Raw genomic sequence first — 18172 nt, forward strand, 5'->3', positions numbered from 1 at the left:
TCTTAATCGACTTTGTCAAGGGTGTTTGAACAGCTTGAGATGAGTGAAGTGTAAGGGTACCTAGGTACATCTGAAAATAAACTGAATCTGCGTTCAATAAACATTGATTTTGATAATACATTTCACAAATCAACTGCTAATAACAATCATACAAAAATAGCACGACAGATAACTAACAATCGCATGAAGAACTTCCTGATTCGCCTTGACACTATTGTCGTCCGAACGAATGTTGTGTGAAGTTACACATTTGTCTTTTCTGCGCAGCATTTGTGTTTGCCATTTACCGCACCAATGTTCGCCAGCGGTGGTGACTTTTCCTTACCTGCTCACGAAACGTCACACACGACATGACGTCACCCGAAGACGTCATCAAAAAGTCCAGCTCTTAGGCGTGTCCCATTCAATGTCCTAAAACAAGCGAAGAAAAACAACATTGTTATGTCGCTAGACACTTCGGAGAAAAATGTTCCTCACCTCGCAAAATTAATATACCCCGCGTATGGGCACTCCCGAAGTCCGAACCAAGCTTGCCGATGGACGTTGTTACTTGTTATTTCACATTCATGGTAAATAAACAACCGACCCATAGCTGTTTAGGAGACACCTGGTGGTATACAGGTAAAGACATATTATTTGATATTTTATTGCAATCTTTCTTGTTAGATATGTCATTACAACTCAAGTAAATATCTTAGAAAGTTGCATTATCAAAAAATTAAAAAATATTATAACTTAACAAGCAAACTTTTTACCTTATTTAACTACTGCCAGCAGGTGTCACTAGTGTCATTGAAACGTTCTTTATTTATTTTAGGACCGGCGAAGAGGCCGGGAGAGTCAAAGAACGAAGTTTTATTTTTACTTTTTCTCGCAATCTTGCCTTAGGCAGCCTTGATATCGTGAGTCGACAATGAGTTGTAGGAGTTAATCGCTTTCTGTGAGTACTGAGTTTGCTCATTAGGTAACGGAAGTAGATTTATGACTCCCGACCACAAGCATGCGCTTTTGGCGGCCTCGTGTCACTCCCGTGGTCACTACGCGATAGCGATCATTTTACGTGCCGTTTGCCGGTTTCACTGTTGTTGAAAAAATGAGCAGCCCACCCACCACACAAACTCAATTAATTTCCATCCTTGGGTAGACGCCGCGCGACCCTCATGGCTAATATCTCTCTGGCGTCGTGGTCCCTTATCAGTGCTTCTCATCCTCTGACGCCAGGTGTCTCTGAGGTCTTATGACCGGCTCCGGTGCGGGGTCCATCGATCGCGTCGCGCCGGCCGGCTCGCGGCACCGGCGGCGGCCGTCGGCAGTGGCTCGGTGGCCAGCGAGGCGGCCCGATGCCTGGCCTGGTGGCGTTCCGGCGCCGCTGGAGTATCGGCAGTGATGACCTGGCCGTGCCCGGCGCCTTCTTCTTTCTGCTGCACGCCATCTGGTGAGTACCGTGCTGGGAGGGCAGCAGGGCCGGCAGCAGTCCTCCCGGGGACGAGGTGCGGGCTCGAGGCGGTCCAACGTCCCCTGACGTGTCCGTCTGACCTGTGCCGACCTGAAGTTTGTAGTTCAAATAGGCCTACCTATGTATGCCCATTCTGGAATGGGGCATTTCAACGGTGGTCGCGTATGGCTGCTGCTGGTCTTTTATCTACTGACTTGTTGTTTCTCAAAGTGTATTTTTGTCAAGATAGCATATTATCACCGTTCACTGCTACTCACGGACGCTACCCGCCTCCGTTTATCCCCGCACCGCACGACTCGATCGGAGCGAAGCATTCGATCGATCGCATCTTCCGCAGATCATGAACCTTACAGCTTATACGAGTCCACGTGAACCGACATCTGAGCCCGCTTTACAAACTCTTCCATCGCTCAGTTTATCTCAACTTTTACGAGCTCCAGTCCTACCAGCCTGTCGGATCATAAACGGGCCTTTACTGGAGTGCCCGCGCCGCTCCCGTCCATTCCGGGCCTGCTGCGTTCCGAACCTGGCGTTTCACGCCTATACGGCACCGGCGGATTGGCTTACGGGGGCAGTGCTGCCAGCTGTAGCGGTGAGGTCGCAGGGTACGACAGTTCTCACGGTAGCAGGATCGGCAATCGGCATGCCCAGATAAGGACGCTCTCCTACGGAAATGCAAGCGTGCGGCGTCCTTGTTCAATAACGCGTTAAAGTTAGTTGTAAGTTGCACCAAAGAAAATAGAAGATGCTAGGCCTTCCGGTATCTGTTGTGATGCAATAATTGGACTCAGTTGATTGAATGTCTTGTAAGACATGAGAGGCGCTACTGTCAGCTGTGATGCAAGTGTTCGATAAGAGGTGGAGTAGGCTGGGAACGAAGTCCGTATTTGCATCGTAAGTGATGCCTCATCACTCCGTTATCTTGTGCTCAATTGAGCGGATGAAGCGACTGACAAGAGCTAGCTACATCATGCAACATCGTTACGCATCTGTCGTCCAACCAATCACCGAATCATATCGTATGGTGGAATAATATCCGCAGCTTATGCTAGCTACACGTCCATTATCATTATCTCATATCGACATCGTGGAGCATCAAGACTCTAGACTCGAGAGGATAAAGCTAGCACGCTCCTCAATACCTCACCTCATCTGACCGTATCTCAGCTGTACCTATATGACTTAGGTCTAAGGGTGTTTTATCCCTTTTTTGACAGAACTCTTCCGCCGTCCGTCTCTCTCTCCCTCCTTTCCTCTGCCAAGTCCTATCGCAATGTCGCTTACATCCACCCAATCACCTCCTCCCCAGTCCCCTGCATTGCTCCTCCTCCACTTCTCCTGCAGCGTCCGCTCACAGCTGCCCGGTCTCCCTCAGCTGCCAACGTCCTGCGTCCATCGGCCTCCTCTACACGTGACGTAACGGAGGTCACCCGTCTGCGTGGTGTTACCGCTGCTCCGCCGCGGCCCTGTCAAGAGCGCGGCGCACCTGTCCGCCGTCCTGGGAGCATCGGGGGGGGGGGGGGGGAGTGTACGCCCTGCAGCTGCCGCTTGCCTCGGATAGGGGTGGGTTGGGGTAGCTACCGCTCGTTCGGGGACGGGGGAGGCGGTACACCCTCAGGCTGCCGCTTGCCTCGGGGAGGGGGCGGGGCAGCTACCGCTCGCCTCTGGGAGGAGAGGGGCGGCGCAACTACCGCTCCGCTTCCCCGCGCGGAGAGCGGTACAGCGCCGCACTGATACGGTATCGCGCCGCGGACATTAGGCTCCACTCGTAAGCGCCGCTGACCAGCCGGCGCCGCCGGGCCGCCGCTGAATCCCACTGCAAACATGACGTCCGCCGTTTGTGGCCGTACCTAGTTATCATACAGTTCCCCTGGCGCTGATACATACATTCGGTAGAAGTATGAACTGACGTGGATATCCGACGTGAATGCCGGCTTTAGCAGACGTTTGATTCAGATGCTCTTTGTGTTATAGCACTGTCCGTGCTTCAAAAACAAAATATACGTGGTTAAAAAGACAGCGCAGAATGCACAGTAACTTTCAGTGCTTTGTTTCCGTCCTCCCTGGTGTTCCCAAAGTGCCAGCTCGTAGAGACCGGAAGGTTGGTTGGTCGTAAACCGGAAGTGGACACGGTTTGGTCAGGTCAGGTTATGATGCCCAATGGTATCTGGGAGCCCTCGTTGGCCGGTGTGATGTCCAAGGTAGCTAGCTCATGTCGGACAGGATCGCTGCCCAAGGCAGGTCGTGCGAGGACAGGGCGGTTGTCGCCGACAAACTGTCGTTCGGAGTTCTTTTCTGGTTGGATGTGGACTGTATTTTATTCGGTGAGTTTGTGCGACATTCGTAGCCCGCCCGCCTGCTATGTGAGCTCCTGGGTTTTGATATTCGGCGATTTACAGTTGTAGATAGACGTGAAGATTTCCCGTAGAGGATTTATTGAAGTATACGCGAAGCAAGAAGCGGAAGCAGTTGTGAAGAAAACCGGTAGATGAAACACGCAGACACGGAGCACAATTCACATTCACTGTACAAATCTGAAGCACTGACACTGCCCCGCCGGGCGCGGCTGCGCGCAGGAGAGTCGGTCTGCGCGCGTGCTTCTGTACTCTGTCCCCGCTCAGCCGGGCGAGGCGTCGAGCGGGGCAGATAAGTCCGTGCGCACAGCGCGACGGTCGAAGTGAGACTCTGTCGGGGTCGTACGTGACCCACATTTTATACGCAATGCTTAAGACGTGTGCAAAACGAGTGCGAACTTGCACTGCAGCGGGGAGGTGGCTGAAGGCGCCAGCTTGGCGGCCTACGTGCCTTAAAACGACGTGTCTTTAATTTATATCTCGGTCTCGGTGGCGGCCGCGGCGCTGCTGCGGCTCGGCAGCGTCGGCGGCACGCGTACCGACCGCCGGCCGCGTCTGCTCGCGGCCCCGCCCTGCACAATGCCTCACAACTCATCCTGAGTCTGGACGGGGTGACGGCGGTGCGGCGGCGGGACGGCTGCAGCGAGCGGCGGCGGCGCCGCGGTGGCACGGCGGCCGGCCGGCTATCACGGCGGCACAGCGGTAGCGCGGGTTGGTCCGAACACTTTCGTCGGTGACATCACTCCACCCCCGTGTTTGACCACAGGGAGAACACAAAATGACACGATCACCGACAAAGATGTACAAACAAGTACGATTTACACGCCTAAATCGAATAAACTACAAAGCACAAACGGCCACATGCGCGAGTTATGAAGTTCAGGTTCAGAAGACAAACGCGAAGCACAGACGGCCATATGCGTGAGTTACGAAGCTCAAATTCACAAAGCAAAACAAGAATGAAGAGTGAGTGCGTCGGTAAGCACGTGCACGCAAAATACTCTTCCTTACTTTAACTGGTTCGGGGGCGTGGGCTCGACAGTCCACAGTAAGCCAGCATCATTTCTTGCTTGCGTTCGGTCGGCTAATGAGATGGCTGAGGAGGCGACGGGGCAAGTTCCAGAAGCGCCACCTTCGTGGCAGGCCGGGTATACGTACCACCTGCTGCCTTCATGAGCTGTACGGCGCGGACTCGGCCGTCAGGCCCCGGGAACACTTGCAGCACGCGTGCCAGCGGCCAGTGACCTCGGGGCGTGTCAGATTCTGCTAGCAGCACCACGTCGCCGACTGCTAGGTTCCGTTGGTCAGCTTGCCATTTTCTCCTGTGGATCAGGGTATGGAGGTACTCCCTTTTCCATCTTCGCCAGAGATGGTCCGTCAGTGCTTGAACGTACCTCCATCTTTTTTTGGAGTGCAGATCCTGGCTGCTGAAGACTCCAGGGGGAAGACAACGGCTTCCCCTCCCCAAGAGATAATGGTTCGGTGTGAGAGCTGTCAGGTCTCTCACATCGTCTGTGACGTGTGTCAGCGGTCTACTGTTGATCATGCTCTCTATTTCGCAGAAGACAGTTGACAGCACCTCGTCTGTTGTCACCTCGCCGCCGAGCACGACCGATAGCGCTCTCTTGACTGCGCCGATCATTCTTTCCCATATGCCGCCCATGTGGCTTGCGGCTGGTGGGTTGAAACACCATTCGATCTGCTGCTGGCTCAGCTCGTCAGAGATCTTTTGCTGGTTCCACTGTGTTAGTGCCTCTCGGAGTTCACGTTCACCGCTTTTCAGGTTTGTTCCGTTGTCGGAGAAAACCTTCTTTGGACGACCTCGGCGTGCCACGAACCGTCGGAAGGCCATCAGGAAGCTGTCAGTATCCAGGCTGTTGGACACTTCCAGATGAATGGCTCGCGTGGCCAGACACGTCACCAGCAGGCCGTACCTTTTTTCCGTCTTTCGGAACCGCCTGACTGTGAGCGGTCCGAAATAGTCGATCCCCACGAAGTTGAACGGATGGGAGGTGTTAAACCGGTCAGCGGGAAGATCGGCCATTCTTGGAGGCTGAGGTCTCGCCCTTCTCTTGCGACAGATGGCGCAGTCGATAAGGACTCGTTTTACCTGCGAACGACCCCTCGGAATCCAGAATTTCTGGCGAACTTCGTTCAGGGTGTGTTCTGCTCTGCGCCGGCGTGCATGAGCTGACGGTGCGTTTCGTAGATGATCATCCTCGCCACATCAGAACCTGCTGGGATTATAATGGGATGGCGAGCGTCTTCGTCCAGTGGGGCATTTTCTAGTCGCCCCCCGACTCGTAAGATGCCATCAGCGTCCAGGATTGGTGACAGATCGGCGATGCCGCTCTTCTTGTTGAGCTGCTGACCCGCCTGTAACTGCTGCAGCTCGGTCCTGTAGGCCTCCGCCTGCACCATCTGGAGGATGGTCTTCTCCGCGTCATGGAGCTCTGACACGGTCAGTGGGCCTAGGTTTCGCTGTCGCTTCTGCTCGCCTTTCAGCTTCGAGTTGCGGAGGAAGCGCAGGATCCAGGCCACCGTGCGCTTGTATTTTGTCCAAGACGAGAATTTGCTCGGTGTCGGCAGTGCTGCCCTTGGATCCCTCACCGTGACTGTGGCGAAGGCTCCAACTTTCACTTCTACGTCTTCTTCAGCCAGCTTCTGAACGTGAAGCTGCTCTGGCCACCCTTCTTCGTCGCCTCGGAGGAAGTCTGGGCCGGATAGCCAGAGAGGGTTGTCGGCGAGCTCCTTCACTGTCTCACCCCTGGAGCACAGATCGGCTGGGTTGAGTCGTCCTGGGCAGTGCCGCCACTGACCTTTGTCTGACAGGTCGTGGATTTCTGCCACTCTGTTTGAGACGAATGTATGGAATCGTCTGCTCTCGTTGCTGATGTACTGCAGGACGACCCGGCTGTCGCTCCAGTAGGTGACCTTCTTGACTTGATCTGGTATCTCCTTTTGGAGCGCGTCCACCAAGCGCACTGCGAGCACTGCTGCCTGCAGCTCCAGTCTGACGATCGACAGTCTCTTCAGCGGTGCAACTCGTGTCTTGCTCATGATGAACGAGCAGTGATGCGTGCTGTCTGGTGAGGTCGTACGGAGATAAGCGACTGCTCCGAACGCTCCCTCTGATGCGTCGCAGAAGACATGAAGCTCACGCGCTATTGTGTCACTTGATGTTGGACGGAGGCAGCGTGGGACACTGATGTTTCTCAGTGCTGGCAGTTCTTGGAGCCATTCTTCCCATTCTTTCTGCTCCTCACGATCCAGCTCGTCGTCCCAGTCCAGTTGCTTGGTCCAGAGCTGCTGCATGAACATTTTGGCTCTGATGACGAAGGGCGCGGCGATCCCCAGAGGATCGAAGATCGACGCAGTCCTTTGGAGGACTCCCCGCTTTGTCATCGGGACGCTTGAGTCTCGGAATCTGAAGCTCAGACTGTCCTTTTCAGCATCCCAGACCACTCCCAAGGCACCTTGTGTGGGCAGCTCCGCTTCTGTGAGGTCTAGTTCCGGCTGGGCGCGCTTCTCTCGGGGAATGCTCTCCAGGACGCGCCGCGAGTTGCTTACCCACTTGGATAGATGGAAGCCGCCTCGGGAGAGTGTCTCTGTCACCTGCTTCGTCGTCTTCAACGCATCATCTTCATGTTCTTCTGATCGTAAGAAGTCGTCCATGTAGAAACTGTTCTTCACAGTTTCCACGGCCTTCTTTGGCAGCCCGCAGTCTTCTCCATGGTCCGCGACTGTTCTTTGGAGGACGTAGTTGGCAGACGCTGGAGACGATTTGGCGCCGAAGATGGTCACCTGCATCTCATAGATGTCTGGTTCTCTAGTTTGATCCAGGTCGCGCCACAGGAAGCTGAGCGCAGGTCGGTCCTTCTCGATGACACGGACCTGGTGGTACATTTCTTGGATGTCTGCCACCATGCCGACTTTTTCTTCTCGGAAACGGAGCAGGACGCCGGTGAGGTTCTTCAGCAGGTCTGGTCCGGTCAGGAGCTTGTCATTCAGCGATGTTCCGTACGATCTGGCTGCCGCATCGAAGACTATCCTGAAGCGGCCTGGCTTATTGGGATTAGTCACGGCATGGTGTGGTAGGAACCAGCGTCTGGGTAGCCGGAGCTGTGCCTCCTCCCTGGACAGCTTTCTGGCGTGGCCCTTTTTTACATATGCATCGATCGTGGCCTGGTAAGCTGCTGCTTTCTCTTGATCGTTTACCAGACGCCTCTCGGTGCCGTGTAGTCTCTTTGTAGCCATCACCTTGCTGTCTGGAAACGGCGTGTCGTCGTCAGTCTTCCAGAGGAGGCCAGTCTCGTAGCGGTTGCCGGTTAACTTGGTGGTTGTTGACTCTAGAAGCTCTTGCGCTCGACGGTCTTCTTTCGACTGTGACACTGACCTTTCATACTTGGCTCCGAAGGATTCAGTTGTCCACCAGTCCTTCAGCATGTTGTCCAGTTCCTCGTCGGCAGCGGAGCCTTTCTGGATGAACATCGCTCTTCTAGTTCGTCCATGTTTTCCAGGGTGCAGGTCGGACACAGCGCCAGTCAGGGTCCAACCAAAAGCAGTACGTACAGCTATTGGTTGGCCTGGTTGACCCACCCGGACCTCTTGCTGGATGACTGCTTCGCTGACGTTAGCTCCGAGCAACAGTTCCACCTGTCCATGGGAGCACTGAGGAATGTCCAAGTCCTTGATGTGACGCCACTTCTCCCGCTGCTTCTTGCAGACGTTCGGCATGGAGATGTCGAGAGATGGAACAGACCACGCCTCAGGCACGATGATTCTTCGAGTTTCCCCAGGGGCCACAGAGCTCAGCTCTAGCTTCACTCTAGTTGATGCTTGAGGTTTTCCAGTTCCTTCAACTGTCTGAAGACACAGCTGTTCGTCTTGTCCTGTGATTCCCAGTTGGTTCAGCACAGCTTCACTGCAGAAGGAAGATTCTGACCCTGAATCGAGAAGAGCATAGGTGTCACGGTGAGTTCCTGCCTTCTTTCCATGAATTCGAACTGGAACGATTTGTAGAAGAGTTCCGCCCGTCTTTCCGATGGAGGTAGATGCAGCCACCACACGTACCTCTTCTCCTTCTGCCGCTGAAGTTGTTTCATTGGCAGGCCGACTGGCTACGGCTCCCGAGCGGTCGGTGAGGGGCGTGGTTCGTTTGGTGCTGCCATGTATCAGCTGATTATGGCGTCTCTGGCACCCATTTACACCACAGAGCTTGGTGTTGTGACATTCTCTGGCGAGATGTCCCCTTTGCAGACACCAGAGGCACAGTCCCTTGTCGAATATTAGGTCGATTCTTCTTTCGACGTCCAGATTTTTGAACTCACGACACTGGTGCAGTCTGTGCTCACCACCGCACTTCGGACACGACGCATTCCCACCTGGTTTCTGTGCCGTTGATGGAGAGGCTGGTGACGAAGTTGCGGTAGCATGCGCTGCTCGCTTAGTCGTCTGGTCTCTGGTTCTCCCTCGCCTGTCACTCGGCGTTTCAGCGGTTTGGCAGAGCGATGCAATTTGGACCTGCTTCAGCAGCCAAACGTCCAGGTCGATGAGTGATGGATGTCTTGGGTGGAGTTCGAGCACATGTTTACCCCATTCACGCCGTAGATATTCTGGAAGTTTGACCACCGTTCTTCGGAGATTCTCTGTGCTGTACAGGTCCGCCTCATATCCTTGAGCCTGCATGAGCGTGACCGCGCAGTGCAGGGCGGAATGGAAGGACTCCAACGATCGAACACTGTTCTTCTGAGGAGGTTCAGCCGAGAACACTTTCTCGAGATGTACCTTAATCACATCCGTGCTTCGGCCGAAACGATCTTGTAGAGTTTTGAGGGCTTGTTGGTAGAGGTTGCCGTCAAATAACATGCCAGCGATGGCTTCTTGCGCTTGTCCCATCACTGACGCTTGCAGATGAGCCATTCTTTCCGCGTCGCTGAGCGATGGCTGGTCGTGCACGAGCGCTCGGAACAGTCCGATCCAGCGCGGCCACTCAGACGGCTTGCCTGAGAAGGTCGGCAGCTGGAGACGGGGGATGCTCTTAGTGAACGCGGATGTCGTAGGAGCCGGACGTGGTGCAGCTGTCGGTCGCAACTGATCTATCCATGACGTCTGGCTTGTGGACATACCGGGACTGGGCGCCATTCGTGGAGGTTCTAGTTGCGGAGGTTCTTCTCTTATTTCGGTTAGAGGTTCTAGAGGTTCTCTGGGCGTAATGGAGACTGGCTCGGAGAAACGAAGTTGTGATCTGGAGCAGTTCGGCCTTTGAGAAACGCTTTTCTCGGTGATCGGTTCTCCCAGATTTTCATCCACAAAATCGTCTCGCCTGTCTGCATTGAGCTCGTCTTCCATTTCTTCCCTCAGGTCCGCCTCCAGTCGGGCAGCTTCAGCTTCATCTCTGGCTTTCTGAAGGTCTCTCTCGTATTGCAGTTCTTGTTCTTGTTGCCTTATCTTTTGTTCTTGTTCGCGCAGCTCTTGTTCTCGTGTCCTTTCTCGCTCCAGCTGGCGCACACGCAACTCCTTCAGTTTGGATGATATCCTGGCTTCAGCTGATGCATGAGAGGCCGCCGAGCTGCCACTAACCTGTGACCTTGCTCGGCGAGCGACGCTACGGGTCATGCGTGACACTGAGCGTCCCAAGCCGTCTTCAGGTTGCCCTCCTCCATCCTCGCTGAAGTCAGTCTGTCTCGTAGAGGTCAGCTGTAGTTCGTCTGTGGTGCTTGTCATGAAAGTCTCGATTTTCTCCTCGATTCTCTCCTTCTCCGTACGAACTTCGTTTAAGTACTGAGCCTCATTTTCTTTTTCTTCCTCACTATGCGTGTATCCAGAGATACATTCGTGAACGGCCATCAACGCTTGGAAAGCGCTGTCCATTTCTCTGCGGATATTTCCAAACTGGACGCGTGAGGCTCTATCTGTCACGAGAGCTTCAGCGCGCCGGAAAATCCTTGTGAGAGCCGCCCGATGACGACCTCTCACCTGTCTGAGGTGCCGCCACTCCCCGTTGGAGCATTGGCCTTCTCGTGGTTCTTCTCGGGCTGTAGTCACTGCAGCTTGTCCTTGACCTGCAGCGGCTGGTTCAGCTGGTATTTCTTCCATGTCAGCGGTTTCTTCTTTGTCACTTTCCCCCATTCGCTCTAGAGACGGGCTTGCTTCTCCACTTGCCATAGTTCAGGATCCGGCCCGGAGGACCAGCAAATGTCGCCGACAAACTGTCGTTCGGAGTTCTTTTCTGGTTGGATGTGGACTGTATTTTATTCGGTGAGTTTGTGCGACATTCGTAGCCCGCCCGCCTGCTATGTGAGCTCCTGGGTTTTGATATTCGGCGATTTACAGTTGTAGATAGACGTGAAGATTTCCCGTAGAGGATTTATTGAAGTATACGCGAAGCAAGAAGCGGAAGCAGTTGTGAAGAAAACCGGTAGATGAAACACGCAGACACGGAGCACAATTCACATTCACTGTACAAATCTGAAGCACTGACACTGCCCCGCCGGGCGCGGCTGCGCGCAGGAGAGTCGGTCTGCGCGCGTGCTTCTGTACTCTGTCCCCGCTCAGCCGGGCGAGGCGTCGAGCGGGGCAGATAAGTCCGTGCGCACAGCGCGACGGTCGAAGTGAGACTCTGTCGGGGTCGTACGTGACCCACATTTTATACGCAATGCTTAAGACGTGTGCAAAACGAGTGCGAACTTGCACTGCAGCGGGGAGGTGGCTGAAGGCGCCAGCTTGGCGGCCTACGTGCCTTAAAACGACGTGTCTTTAATTTATATCTCGGTCTCGGTGGCGGCCGCGGCGCTGCTGCGGCTCGGCAGCGTCGGCGGCACGCGTACCGACCGCCGGCCGCGTCTGCTCGCGGCCCCGCCCTGCACAATGCCTCACAACTCATCCTGAGTCTGGACGGGGTGACGGCGGTGCGGCGGCGGGACGGCTGCAGCGAGCGGCGGCGGCGCCGCGGTGGCACGGCGGCCGGCCGGCTATCACGGCGGCACAGCGGTAGCGCGGGTTGGTCCGAACACTTTCGTCGGTGACAGCGGTATTCCCGTCTCGAACAGCTCGGATCGGGCGCTATCCCTATCTCGAACAGCCCGAGTGGATCCCACCGACCGCCGACAGGTCAGCCGACAGCCCTGGTAAACAGTGTCAGATACCGGGCAGGTAACGGCAGCCCCCCCCCCCCCCCCCGGTAAACAGTGTCAGATACCGGCAGGTAACGGCAGTCCGCCGGTAAACACACGCTGGTTTACGGCCCCGGCGGCACTGCTGAGAGAGGCCACGTGCGCGGTGGAGCCGGCCGGCGGCGGTGGCACCGTCCTGCGCGGTGCCGCAGGCTGATAGACCTCATCACTGTGGCGTTATAGACGTCACCACTGTGGCATCTACATATTTAGTGGCGTGGCTTATAGCTCGTGCTGGCACTGTCTTGTTGGAGGAAAGTGGAGCTTTTGTGCTGCACACTGGCGCTGGGTCTTTTTTATCAAGGGGTGAAATGTGAGAATTAAGGATAGGCATTTCCTCGTTTCATTTCCTTCCGGATTGGTCTCGGACGTCCGATTGTGAATTAAGCTGACGCCTGTGATCCCATGTGTGTGATTCATCTGCCTCGCCCATCTAATATCAGCGGAAATGGTTACGTTCTGGCTCTTTGTGGGCGTGATACTTTGCATCGAAGATTTATAGCTGCTTCGTAAACTCCTTTATGAAATTGAATGCCCCATATATTGCAAAAGTCTTTTATGAACGCCTGAGCGTTAACTCGGGATTAGTCACCTCGAGTCAAACGCTGCCGATTTAAAACGAACCCCAGACGATGGGAGCGAGCTCCCCATCGGCGATCGTTTACCTTCCCTTCCCTAGACCGTGTCTGGGGAATAACCTGCAATAAATAACCGGCTTTATTCGAGGGTGTCTCGTCCCTCGCCCTCTCCGTTCTCCGAGTGGTGTGTTCCGGGGCGCTAACTCAATGGCCCAAGCCGCGCCTCGGTAATACTACCGTACTTAGTTGTGACACCCTCGTCCATCACAGACAGGGGCTCTCATCGCGTAACAGCCGGCGTCGTTTGTCAGAGCAGAGGCGCGGGCCGGTGACGCTTCACCGCTCTCCGCTGTCTCAGAAGCGCCCTTTGTGTCTCCTATAGCTTGTCATGTCTCTCCATTTCACCCTGAATTCGATGTGACTTGGATGTGACCGTCTTCGTGCTATCCAGCCTCTGACGAGCTTCGTATCAGTACGCCGAATATGATAAAATGTGCATCAACTTCAAGACTCATCTATTCTGTTTTCGGAATTCGGACAGAACTTTTGTTTGCTTATGTGTAAAAACATCGGGACGTAATCCCGACCTGGTTTTTGTTTCCCGTGTTCGATAACTTTCGGCTCGAACTTATATGTTACAAAAAAGTTCCTCGATTGTTCAGCTTTTGTTTGTTGGTTTTACGACACACCGGACTATACTCGTCCTGTTTGTTATCTGCCTTAATTCCGCCACCGTCGGTCGTATAAATAATTCGCGCGCGTGCCTATCTCGGCACTCCCCCGCACGTCGCCTCCGGGTCCGATGAGACAAAGCGTCGTCTCAGTGTCCAGATTAGCCGGCGGGCGACGGCCGACGGGCGCCCGGCCAGGGCGAGACGAGCCCCGGCCAGCGGAAAATCGTTATGTTTGGAGCGGTAGCCGAGAGACGCGTGGTGGGGCGTGGCGGCGGCGCGGGCGCGCGCGGCCGCCGGCTCGAATTAGCGGTAAACGAGCGCCGGTACGGCGGATGTCACCGACGTGACGGCGGCGCGGTGCCGGATCTGCTGTGAGCGGGAGGACTGTAGTGTACAGCTGGGCACAATAGGGCGGACAATACAGCTGGCCGCTCAGCGGTGAACGCTGCTCCGGCCGGAACCAGCCCAGTGGGCCGCGAGTCAGAGCTTCCTGCGCCTTCCGGCCGACCGGCGTCCCCACTTCCGAGGCTTCCGTCGCTGACGAGCGATGACCGCTGCTGTGCTGCTCGAGGCACGGGGAGGGGAGGAGGAGGGGAGGGACGCTGTGTGCCACCCGCAGCCTGCCGAATAACTGCCAGTCACCGCCAAACACCCCACTCAGCAGAGGTGACGGTGCGCCACTCACGGATGCTCGCGCGCCAGTGGAATGTCAAGGAGGTGGCTCACATAGTTCCCACCCAGTCTAGGGCTACCTGCACTACCTGGGATTTACCGACGACAAATAAGGCTTATGCACACAAATCAGGCTAGCTTATCGACTGCGCCATTTACACAGCCAGAGCCGAAGCGGCGTCTCTGCGCCGACAGTCTCGCTGTCACCGGGACGAGCCTCGGGGCGCCGCGTTTAGTGCGCGCTCGCTGGCACCGGCCGATGAGCGGCGCGCTGTCCCGGTCCGCCATCCATCCATCAGTGTCGCCGGCCGGCTGCCAGCGTGTCGCTCGCGTCTCGCGCTGCCCCGCAGGTGACCGCCGCCGCGACCGGCGGCGGAGGCCCGTCGGCGGCCCAATTTGACCCCGGCCAACGCGCTCGTCCCGGTCCGACGGGCGACTGACCGTGCCTGACGGCTCGACTGACCTGAAGTCTTCGTCAGAGTCGAGTCTGTCAGGAGAGATTGAACTGGGAGGCTCACGGGCGTGAGATGATTTCAGGAGACCGATTCTCACGGGCGTGAGATGATTTCAGGAGACCGATTCTCCCGGTTGGCGAAATACCGCGGTGGGTGGGTGGGGTCGGATTTCTCCACCTCCTCCGTCTGCCGGTGACGTAACTCGGTGGGCTGTCGCCTGGAGCCCGTCGGCTCTCTCGTCTCGACAGCGCGCCGCAGGACTCTTTCTCCGTTAGTACAGCTTGGAAGCCCTCTTCTCCGACGGCTGTGCCCCGCTCCTCGCCCGGAACCTCTGACGTCATCAGCTCCCCTGGGCCGGAGCAGCATGAACTTGTCCCTCCCTCCCTCCCTCCCTCCCTTGGGCCGGATCAGCCGCCGTTCCCTCCTTCAGACGTAACCTTGAGGACGGCACGGATGGACTCTACGGAGAGAACTGCCCCGTGTGTATGACCAGAAGGGGCAAGTCATTGATGGTGTCGGCTGAGACCCTGGACGACGTAGGTGGGGTGCTCAATGATCAGCTCGGCGGAGACTCATTGATGGGCCGACCTCCGACGGAGATTCATTGACGGACTCGGTGGGGTGTTCAATGACCGGCTGAGTGGAATGTTCATTGGGTGCCCGGCTGAGGTACCCCGATATTGGCTGGCGTTGTGCTCGCCGAGCATTGATACGATCTACGTCATACGCAGGGACAAAGCCGGTTAATTTCTATTTCGAGGAGCACGTATGTAGTTAGATATCCCATAAAGCTTCTCCCATGTCGTCGACCGTGTTGCTTGTGCAAAGTTCAGCAATCGCAGCATTTTTACCTGGCGTGGTATGTCTGCCTACGATAAGTTCCACCTGTCACGCTTCACAGCTGGTAGTTGTAGCTGTTGAGATTCACCACTCCACTACAGCGCCCGTGCTAACACCAACACTGATATCTGGCGCTTGTTGTCCTTGTCTGGCGGCGGTTTACAATCACAACACACCCAGAATTGGCCGGTGCAGCGGACTGTTGAATTCACAGAGAGTGACAGCTTACGGCCACTACGTTGAAGTCCCGTATGGTGTAGCGCGTGTTCTGTGACCAGCCAGCATGTTCTACAGCATTCCGTGCTGTGATCTTCTACCAATAGCCACGTCCTGTCTCCTGAAACGCTGCTGCATTCGAGGGTGATAACCGCGAATGTCCCGGACAGGACGGGCACTGGGACGCGGCCGGGTGTGCTCTGTTGAGTGTGCGGTCTCTCGTCCCCTGCCAGACGCAGAACGGCCAAACGCCGCTGGGGAGCCGCTCTGCTCGTCGAGTCGATGATCAGCCTAGGTATATTCCGATGTCACTGAATCCTTGTGAATCATCGTCCCGTGGCCGGCCGGTCTCACTTCGATACCAACAGAGTCACACCGGGATAGAGTATACCCGCACTGGGACCGAGCCTCGACGTTTGCGTTTTTCGTTCCAAGAGGATGTTTGGCAAATAGTCGGGCTTTTGTAACTTGAGCAGTCCGCTTCAAACAAGGCTTGACAACCGGAATGTTTTCTAGCGCAGTTCCGTCTCACAGATCCCATTTCCAGGCCTGAACCGGTAACCTTTTCGGCCTTATTTTGGCAGCGGTCTGTCCGGAAAATGACGCAAAGGTCGGGCTGCGTCCAGTATTGACCTGTCGCCTCGGTCGGGAGTGGCTGAAATTCCCGGCTCGGAGTGCCGCCGCGCCGGTGCCCTGTGTGTGGTCAGACCCACATACGAGCCGGGCAGACCGTCTGCCAATAGACTCGGCTGCTCGGCGCCGTCCAATGCCGCCTGGATGAGAGGCTCTGTCACTACAGCCGGCCGGCTCCATCGGCAGCCCGAAGTGGGCGGGGGAGTCGCTGTCAGACTAAGCTCAGGCAGCATGTTTTGGTTTCGAGGTGATTGAGGTCGATCGGCCCGGATTCGTGGCATTCCTGTGACGTCACTGGAAATATTTTGAAAGATGCTCGAAAGATGACAACAAATTGAAAGATAAACAATCCTGGGAAGGAATGCGCTTAGCTTGTAACATTACTTTGTTAGTTTTAGCCCAGAAAACGTAACATCTAACCATTTTAGAATAAGATACGCCAAGAAAAACAACGATAGTGCCAGCCAGCTTCAAAAACATCAATCGCGCACAACATCGGGCTGAGATATTGAAAAGTTGGGACCAAAGCAGCGCAGCAAATTGTACGCTCCGTAAGTGCACTGTCCTATCGTCTCATCACTCCCCGTTAATCGCCGTTCCCATTACCTGTCGCGGCTCTCGCGCTCGCTCGTTGTGCGCCGATCGGTGGCCAGTTATGGCGGTGTCCCCGTGACCCATTGGGCGTCTCTCGTCACCTCCTCCCCGTCCTACACCAGGGACTCGTCTGGCAGTGACGGTACACGCGGCTGCTGCCAGCTCCACCATCCGAGTCGTATCGACCATCGCTCAGCCACAGCGTCGACAAGGACATACATGCTTATTGCCGCCCCCGCCCCCGCCCCCGCCCCCGCCCACGTCCTTCAGTCGCTGAGGCGGTCGGGAGCTCACTGGGGTACAGCAGTCGTCAGTTGAGCGCAGCGTCCACTCAGCTCGGCGAGGTCTTCGATCGCGGCAGTCTGCACACTCAGCACTGTCGCCCAGTTCGCCTTTCCCTTGCGTAACAGCTCGCGGGGGCGGTCTCTCGGGACTGGGGGAGGGGAGGGGAGAGGTGGTAATGCCGCCCGCAGCGCTAATATGACCGCTCGGTAATGGCATGGAAGGATGCCTGGGAATACGGCACGCCACGGCAGCCGCGCGGAGGCGGACACACGCGGCAGTGGCGAGCGGATGTCGAGCCACGTCTGCGAGCTGTTCGATCGTGTTTGATACATGATAATAATTTATAACATCTACCCATGCTGTCGTGTACCGGAGAATGTCGACCGTGAACTGCCGAACTCTGAAGCCTGGTCTGTGGCGGATGCTGCAGTGACGACCGCTCGTTTTGCGGCGTTTCTGAGCAGCTGGGACCGCCACCGCAGCGGTGTTCCGTCTCCGTGGAGCTGCAGTTGCCGAGCAGTTGCTAACGAGCGTGTGGCGTGCCGGGTCGGCAACGGGCGCAGAGAAGACCCACCTGACGCTGAGATGGAGAACAGCACTCACTACTGGTCTTCCTACCTGAGACCCGGGGAAGTTCAGGGAGAGTCCATGCGAGGCGAGCCGTGGTAAGCGAGAGCAGACCCGCTTGAATACAGGAGGTCTCACAGCACACCAATCTTAGGTCTGACAGAAACAATTGAAGCAGGCCTCATGAGACAGAGGCGAGCACAGGAGGACTTTAGACAGACCCACCCGACACCAGAGAGGAACGCAGGAATCCTGGGCACTCGGCGGCGCCGTTCCGGTCCACCGGATGGTTCAGAGGAGCGCCGACGCTCATTGGAGCCGCCGATCAGCGCCGTTCGGCTGTCTCGTCTTCCTTCCGATCGTCCTGATGCAGCTCTGGGAGTGAATGAATGGCACTCATCTGGCTCTTTGGGAGGTAAGCTCGAGGGTCGTCCATGCTAGCTAGCCGAACTATGATGCGAGATGGGGTGTCGAACTCGAAAGGCACGCAGTGAAGGATGACCTCAAATAAATCACGAAATCTTTGGGCTCATATCGGTATATTTTACAGCCTACGGTGTCCATAAATCCCCTTTTGATGGTATCGACTACCGACTCCACAGCTTATGTCGGCACTGTCACCATGCATCTCTGGAAATGTGACAAATTGTTGAAGGTCTAGCGCCGTCTCTATT

At 55.9% G+C, this 18172-nt stretch overlaps 1 protein-coding gene across 2 annotated transcripts in view; it reads left to right on the plus strand.

Annotated features, from left to right (window-relative positions):
- Positions 1-1300: 1300 nt before the first annotated feature.
- Positions 1301-18172, plus strand: part of LOC122365249 (diacylglycerol lipase-alpha-like) — a 51485-nt gene continuing 34613 nt past the window's right edge. For both annotated transcript variants that reach the window (XR_006253708.1, XM_043336284.1), the window contains exon 1: positions 1301-1435. Coding sequence is in view for 1 of the 2 variants with exons in the window: in XM_043336284.1 (XP_043192219.1) it covers positions 1341-1435 (95 nt within the window). In the remaining variant the exon portion in view is untranslated. The remainder of the gene's footprint in view (positions 1436-18172) is intronic.

This window comes from Amphibalanus amphitrite, unplaced genomic scaffold (genome assembly GCF_019059575.1).
Source record: "Amphibalanus amphitrite isolate SeventyFive unplaced genomic scaffold, NRLGWU_Aamphi_draft 000028F_arrow, whole genome shotgun sequence".
In the NCBI taxonomy this organism is placed as follows: Eukaryota; Metazoa; Arthropoda; class Thecostraca; order Balanomorpha; family Balanidae; genus Amphibalanus; species Amphibalanus amphitrite.